Source organism: Lactuca virosa, chromosome 9, assembly GCF_052849685.1.
Source record: "Lactuca virosa cultivar CGN04683 chromosome 9, Lactuca_virosa_CGN04683_v6, whole genome shotgun sequence".
NCBI lineage: Eukaryota > Viridiplantae > Streptophyta > Magnoliopsida > Asterales > Asteraceae > Lactuca > Lactuca virosa.
Genome location: NC_136434.1, coordinates 28,615,748 through 28,624,387, shown reverse-complemented (window position 1 = coordinate 28,624,387; position 8,640 = coordinate 28,615,748). Strand labels below are relative to the sequence as shown.

Here is an 8,640-nt window from a genome sequence, read left to right as displayed (position 1 = left end):
TGTTTGCGTATATGTTATGTTCAGTTGTTTCGGACTTCGGTCCGATGCAATGGGCAAGACCCAAGTTATTCCGGACTTCGGTCCGATGCATTGGGCAAGGCCCAAGTTATTCTGGACTTCGGTCTGATGCAGTGGGCAAGGCCCAAGTTATTCCGTACTTCGGTCCGATGCAGTGGGCAAGGCCCAGTATGTGCTTTATGTGTTATTGAATGATATGTGGTAGTTTGGGGGAGCTCACTAAGCTTTGTGCTTACAGTTTTCAGTTTTGGTTTCAGGTACTTCCACTAGCAAAGGGAAGGGCTCGGGATGATCGCATGGCACACACCACAGTCTTCAGCCTGGGAGTTTTACTCTGATATTTTGATATGATATTTGACATGTGATAGATCTTATGGGATTTTTAAACACACTGTTATGATTTTTATACTTTGGTAATGAAATGATGGTTTTATTAATGTTTTAAAAACGAAATTTTTGGGTTGTATTTTTGGGATGTTACAATATCTATTAGAATGCAACAGTAAAATTCTATTAGAATGCACACTTATCAACTAAAATTCTATTATAATGCAACAATAAAATTATATTACAATGCAACAGTAAAATTCTATTATAATGCAACAATAAAATTCTATTAGAATGCATTTATCAACATATAAATGCTAAAATTTTATCAGAATAAACCAAATTGTTTGTAAATGAAACTGTTGAAGGTGTTTACATTAACAAAATTTATAATGTCCATATGAATTAAACAATCAGGAACGAGATTGTGATACACTAAATTATGTGCATAAGAGTAACATAATAGAAGAAAAAGGAACAAACACAACAATTTAATCCAAATATAACTCACTGATTATTAGACAAACTATTTAATCCAATTTCATCCAACGAATTGTGAAATATATACAGATGAAGTTGGCGAAATTTTAAACAATGAAAAAACTCACAAAAGTAAGAAACAAATGAAGTTGGATTAATTTCATCCAACGAATTGCACATAGACACAGATGAAGTTGGCGAAATTTTAAACAATGAAAAAACTCACAAAAGTTATCATCTTCTCGGCACCAATAAGTAGAAAAACCCTAGAAATTTCGCAGCTAATGGTTCTCTGATTCATAAAGCTGGTGGTTCGACGGTGGTGTGGGGTGGTGCTACTGTTCTAGTGGTGTCGAAATAAGAAGAGGAGAAAGGTTTTCGGGGCCTGTGAACAGAGAACAAAATGATGGTGGTGGTGCACGATGATTTTAAGAGAAACAGGGAGAGTCGACTTTGGGCTAGGGTTAGAAGAGGAGGATGTCGAATAAAGGGATCTGTTTTGTGATTTTGTAGTGTTTATTAACAGAATTTCCATATTTAAAGGGTATTAATGATTTTAATTATTTACCATATTTATCATAATTAAGATTACTATTGTACCATTTTATGATTTATTATTGAATTTATTTTTTCTTAATTCTGATTGGTTGTTGGAGACACACAATACTTGTTGGAAACATTTGAACATATATATATATATATATATATATATATATATATATATATATATATATATATATATATATTACATTTAAAAATAGATATATTTAATTATTAATGAAATCTGATTACTTCCGTATTCGTAATATTTCGTATAATTGTATTATTTAACTAAAATATTGTATTAATTTTTTTTTTCTATTCCTTATGCATTTGATTTGAATGTGGTTGTTAACAGTCTAACTCAAAATGTAATGAATTTGAACATCAACAAAGACAATACGGAGGCTACAAATTTCAACATACTTTAAATTGTCATTTGGTGGGTTTTTTTAGTACAAATAGTAGAAGACATAAAATTATTTATGTAGCTTTCAAAATATCATAAATTTAATTTTGTGTATTGTTTCTATTTGAAAGTCAATATGAAGAAGTCAGTGTTGGATGAAGAAATGCGAATTCTAGCATTAATGAAATCGAATTGGTTTTTGGATATTTTTGAATAATTGCACTTTGTATGAATGTTTTCATTTTTCAATTTTATTTAGATGTTAATGACTTTATGACTTTATGTTGAAAACATCTTTTTTTGATGTTAATGACTTTAATCACTTGATGACTTTATGTTGAAAAAACCTTATTTTTTTAAAATGTGTTGCTTATTTATTTAAAGGGGTTATGTGGGTTGGGTTCGACCCACTAACATGTGAACCCACGAACTCATATATTTAAACGGGTTATATGAGTTGTATTGAGTTGAAATTTCAACTCACTAACTCGTGACCCGCCAACCCATATATTATATGGATTAGGTTGAGTTTATTTTTCTAACCCGTAACCCACCGCTCCGAACCTAAACCGATTGTGAAGCCTAATAATAATGAAAGTTTTTAAACCTGCATTTTAAAATATATATTTTTTATAAATAAAAATTATCTTAGGTAATTGTCGTTAAAAGATAGAAGAGTCGGGACCCGACGAGTGACGAGCCAAAGATAAAGTATAAACTCTCATCATACGTACCGTAAGTTCGCACGCAGGTGAACATTTCCTACGCTTATTTTACACGTTACAAATTTACAATCGCCGGAAGCCATTTGAATTCGATCTTGACTCGTATAAGTCTCTCTCGCATATTCTTCGATATAACAAAAAGGAAGACTCCGTTCAAATCGACCGTTTCTCTCCTTTTGCTGCTGTTCGAGCTCCACTAGTAGATCAGGTCAATTTGATTTCTACAAGTAGCTTCAAATATCTAAAGTTACTTGCGATCGTTTTAGTTATCATGAAATCTCTTGATTTACCTTGTCGAATCCGCAATTCTGTGATCGTTTTGTTGTTTTCATTTTTCAAACGTTTTTTCTCTCGACTTTTGGATGCAAATCGGAAAGCTAAAGTTATAAAAACGGTCAGTGGTCATATAATTGAGCAATAAAGAACCGCTTCATCCAAAGACTTCGTTTTTGTAACCCTATAAGTATAAACTGTTTAATTGTGTTTTAGGTTTAGCTTCTACTGCCACTAAACACATTTTGTTTCTTTTCAGAAGAAATAGTAACAAAATTGTTGTGATTAGGTTGTTTTATGTAATCCGATCATAGAAGATAATTCTTGTTTATCTCTAAAAGTCTCTTGTACGTTTACAATATTGATATTTAGTTTGCAACTGTATAACGGTTTGCAGAATCTACTAATTACATGTACTGCAAATTTGGTTTGCATTTCTGTGTATCCTTTGAAGGTTTTATCAAATCTTCAACTAGTTTTGAGATGATATTTCTTGTTTTAGAAGCCTAAACATGCCCAATTCTAAATTTTGATGTTCAGGCTTGGATTGTTCTTCTTCATCATTTACCTCTACTTGTTCCTGAGTTCATCTGCAAGCGTGTTTACACTTGAGCACGATTTTGTTGAATCTTCCAAAGAGAGGCCAGGGTATGCTGCAAGATGTGTATGAAGGTTCAGAAGCCTTCTTCTGAAGTCCACTGTGATTCTGCCTCTCTACAACTCACCATCTTCCTTCTTGATGAGACTGGCTACATCATGTCCACCTTACTATATCCACGTGGCACAACCTGAGGTTACATAGTGCTTCTTTGGTGAGTGTGATCTGTGTGAAGTTAGGGTAGTTTCTTTCAGTTTATGTGAATCTTATGGATATTAAAGGGAGTGTTTTGATGGAAAAATATGAGTTAGGGAGATTACTTGGCCAAGGAACCTTTGCAAAGGTTTATTATGGCAGGAATATGAAAACAGGCCAAAGTGTAGCAATTAAAGTAATAGACAAGGAGAAGGTTTTAAGAGTTGGGCTTATTAACCAAATCAAGAGAGAGATATCTATCATGAGACTAGTGAGACACCCTAACATTCTAGAGCTTTATGAAGTCATGGCAACCAAAACCAAAATATATTTCGCCTTAGAATATGCCAAAGGGGGTGAGCTTTTTGACAAAGTATCAAAAGGGAGATTAAAGGAACATATCGCCCGTAGATATTTCCAGCAATTGATCACAGCCGTTGATTTTTGTCATAGTAGAGGAGTCTATCATCGAGACCTTAAACCTGAAAACTTACTTTTAGATGAAAATGACAATTTGAAAGTTTCTGATTTTGGGTTAAGTGCTCTTGCTGAATCGAAGCGTCAAGATGGGCTACTTCACACCACTTGTGGGACTCCTGCTTATGTGGCACCTGAAGTGATTAATAGGAAAGGGTATGATGGGGATAAAGTTGATGTCTGGTCATGTGGGGTGATCTTGTATGTTCTTTTAACCGGTTATCTTCCTTTTCATGATTCAAATTTAATGGAAATGTATAGAAAGATAGGAAAAGCAGAGTTCAAATGTCCAAATTGGTTTCCACCAGATGTAAGAAGGTTACTGACAAGAATGTTGGAACCAAATCCCAGTTATAGAATCACAATTGCCAAAGTTAAGGAAAACCCATGGTGTAAAAAGGGCAATATTGTCCGAAAACCAAATAAGGAGTTGGTTCTTTCTACAAGTTCAGATGGTGCTTCTGCTTCAGGTTCCTCTGAAGAGAAACAGGAAGTGATGAGGCTTCAGAATTTGAATGCATTTGACATAATTGCCCTCTCTCCTGGGTTTGACTTGACAGCATTGTTTGAAGAGCCTCGACAAAAGAAAGAAGCAAGATTCACTTCATGGCGACCTGCGTCTGTTATTATATCTAAACTTGAAGAAATTGCTAAACTTTTGAAGATGAAGATTAGTAAAAGAGAAGCAGGGTTGTTGAAGCTGGAGGCGATGACGGAGGGTAGAAAAGGAATTTTGTCAATTGATGCTGAGATATTCGAGCTCACTCACTCTTTTCATATGGTTGAGGTGAAGAAATGTAATGGAGATACACTGGAATATCACAAGGTGGTAAATGAGGGTTTAAGACCTGGGCTAGAAGATATAGTTTGGACATGGCAGCCGGAGGAACAACCACCACCACCTGAGCAACCACAACAACCGGAGAAAGTAGGGCCACTGCCACCACAGCAGGATCAGTTGCCCTGAGCTACTAGGTAACTAATATTTGTACATGTTAATATATTTCTTTCCTTTTAGCCGGTGTGAGATTGTATTATAGGTTAAACAATGAAATTTGGTTGTGATTTTGTCATAAGATTTATATGTTATATACATGAATCGATATGTTAGTACATGATATTCACCTGTAAAGGCATCAAGGTTTTATGAAAGAAACAACAACAAAACTCCAAGTTCCATAAGGGGGAGGTAAGAAATAGAAAAAGACGATACTCCTCTTCATCGTAATAGGATAATTATAGAAATTAAATAATTGACTAAAAGAAAAAAAGAGGGTATAAATGATAAAATTAAGAATAAGGAGGGATATGGGTAAACATGTGCACGTTGTACGTATATTTAACAGTCTAAGCAAACATAGCAATAAGTCACAGAACAGACACCATTGGAGCAAATACTAGTAAATACATCAAATCGTCAAAAAAGAAACAAAAGTCAGACTTATAGGATTACAAATATAAACAAAGATTGAACGGGCTATAGTACAAGCTTCAACAATTAAGAAGCACAACACACACATATATACCTAAGATTAAGAAGCGCAAGAGATGAATTAAGTCATTAACACAACACACATATGTTAAATGTAACTTATAACAATTATGTTTTATTTTTATATATTAATAATAACTTATAAGCTTTTGTTATCGATTTGTTTGGCATTCAAGCTTAAATGTAATAAAATATGACATGGTTCGAAGGGCTATGCCAATGGGTAGGACAAGCTGTCGACCGAGGCTCGCAACGACTTGGGCCCCCAAAACTCAAATATGTCATATACTATTAGTCATTAGATATAAAAACATTTATTTGAAACAATGAACAAAACAGTTGTTGAAAAGTTAGCAATGGAGTTTACTCTCAGTTAAGGGGACCTTGTTTGAATTTATTTTGCTCCTTTTTCAATATCTTTCAAACTAAAAATAAGAAAGTTTTCATAAAAGACTTTAGTTGTTTTGACGACGATGATGTTTGCTCTCCATATATATGGAGATGGGTTTCAAAACCATTTATGGCATTAATTTTATATATTATTTTAGAGAGAAATATATAAAGATTTTCATACTTAATAAACAAGGTTGTTGTAGTAGTAATCTTTTGTTTCCAACTAATGGAGAGAATCATTGTTTTTTTTAAATTAAAAGGAAAAATTAACAAAGAGAGAAAAAACTTTTTATACATAAGAAATTACAGTTTCTTCGAGCCTAATACAAATTGTTAGGGAAAACAGGCGATACTTATCAAGACTCATAACAAACCTGATGTCACTTGCCAAGTTCTAATGATCCTTGTTAGGAAGTAATGTGGATAACAAATAAAACTATAAGCACACAAAGACACAGTATTTACGTGGTTCGGTCAAGGCGACCTACGTCTACGGGCAGTAGGGGAGTATTATTTATTTCAGAGTTCTCAAACAGAGGTTACAAATACAATTCACCAGAGATTCGCCTAACTCTCTAGAATTCAAGATACAAAATGACTTAGCATGCATCCCTATTTATACTTAAGGAACCAGACCTAAAACCCTAATGAGTCAAGCTCAATGGCCCATGAAAAGTGTCAACCAATCATAATCCGTCATGCAGCATCTTCAGGAACACTCATCCTTTCATGAGTATCAGCAACACACATGATGGAGCATCATGATCCATAGTAGCATATCATGATGCAAGAGTAGCATATGAGGATCACCATGGCATATCAACCATCATGGTGCATCAAACAATAATCCTTGAGCATTTTCAACTCCTAAGCTTCCTTGAACAATATTGAGCATCATAGGGGACTTCATAGCATACGGCTCATCAAGCGATACCTTGGCATATCAAGGAACCAAGTGTGTCACAACTAGCAATTTTAGCTAAGAAATTCTATTCTCATGTAAACATCATTTATTGTAAGGCATGTACTCTAAGTGAAAATCATACTCTATGCTTAATCAAAATCATCAATTTGAATCGAACCTCACTTAAGAAGCCCATAACCTAATACAATACATTTCATATAGTCAACTATGGGTTGAAAACCCTAGAAATCCCGGTTCAAGTTAATATGGACTAGGATCCTCTTATTGGGCCTAGTGGACCAATAAACTTTCAATTTGACTATTTTGGGCTAAGGAACCCTAATTGGGCTCTAATTGAACCCACATTCATGAAACTAAAACATGTTGGGTCATGTGGGCCTAGAATAGTTCATTTTATCCCTAATGGGCCATGTTGGGCCATAAATGATTTCATTAGCCCTAATGGGCCGTAAACTACTTCCTTGGGTTTCATTGGGCTGTGAACCTCTATAAAGGCCCAATAGGCCGAAAAATAATTACTTTGGGCCTCATAATTTCAAACTAAGCCAAGAAAGGGCCCAAATTCCCTCATTTTCTTCCCTCTTTCCCCTCTCTCGGCCCAAACAAAAAAAAAGCAAATGGGAGGGAAATGGAGTGACACCTCACCATTACTTGTTGGATATCCATGCAAGGTTTGCATGTATCAAGGCAAACATCAACTCACTCTCCACCAAAGTCAACTTCCCACTTCTCTCTTATCTCTCACTCTATCTCTCGGCCACTCTCTCACTCTCCAACCTCTCTCTCATTTCAACCTCAACCCTTATTCTCTCAACTCTCTTCCACCCTTCTCTCAAGAAAATCGTGGGTAAGGAAGATCTTCAAGAGAATCAATTCAAGCGTCACATTGTGGTAAGATCTTACAAACCCAGGTGTTATACTTCATCTTTAAACTCATTCACTCCTCTTACACCCATGTTTTCGTGAATCATGCTTCTTAGAACCATCTAAGTTCAAAAATCCTTCTCAAGAAGCTTGCCAGGGCCAAGATCTACTCATTTCATCACCAAAAACCAAAAACATCAAAGCAATGTGAGTCCATACCCCTTGTTTTTTCGGTTTTACTATGTTTTGGGGGAGGATACAAGTTGCTTATGTGATAGATCTATGTATTTGTGCATGTTTATGTGTGTTTTCTAAGTTATATGTTGTGATTATGTGAGGAAACTTCATAGATCTCGAAAACTCTATCAAGTCTTGACAATATTTGTAAACTAAAACACTTTATACAACTTACCATAAGGATGAAGGTGTTAAACATGTTAAGGATGTTGAAAAACTAAACAAAATCTTGTAAAGGGACCATTTTTGACAAATAAACAAAAAGGGATGAAGCTTTTATTATACTTATGATTTTTCAAGGACCAAAGAGTCATTTTTGTATAAAAATGGGTCTTTATGATATTATGGTTTTAAAAAGGGCCAAAAGAGTAAATTTTTCACAAAATGGGCTTAAATTGGGCCTTCACGGTTTTATGGGCCAAAAATTGGAAAATTTATGACTTTTGTGGACTAAATTGTCATTTTAAACAAACTTGAGCCAAAAATGTTGTTTTTCGGTTAAAAAGGGCTAAAATTGTCAATTTTATTAAATTGGGCCGAAATTGTCATTTTTACATAATTGGGCCGAAAATGTCAATTTTTATCAAGTTGGGCCGAAAATGTCAATTTTCATGATATTGGGTCGAAAAATGCTATTTTTAACAATAGTGGGCTAAAAATGTCATTTTATTTGAAATAAGCCCATAA

General features: G+C 34.5%; 1 protein-coding gene across 1 annotated transcript; it reads left to right on the top strand.

Annotated features, from left to right (window-relative positions):
- Positions 1-2,534: 2,534 nt before the first annotated feature.
- LOC145135874 (CBL-interacting protein kinase 2-like) lies at positions 2,535-5,160 on the top strand. Its single transcript, XM_079070076.1, has 2 exons — positions 2,535-2,707; positions 3,313-5,160. Exon 2 carries the CDS (start codon positions 3,639-3,641, stop codon positions 5,007-5,009), a length of 1,371 nt encoding a protein of 456 aa, XP_078926202.1. The 5' UTR covers positions 2,535-2,707; positions 3,313-3,638; the 3' UTR covers positions 5,010-5,160.
- Positions 5,161-8,640: the final 3,480 nt, after the last annotated feature.

Bases quoted from the DNA above. Each gene is read 5' to 3' on its own strand.
- LOC145135874 (XM_079070076.1), top strand. From the start codon at position 3,639: ATGGATATTAAAGGGAGTGTTTTGATGGAAAAATATGAGTTAGGGAGA.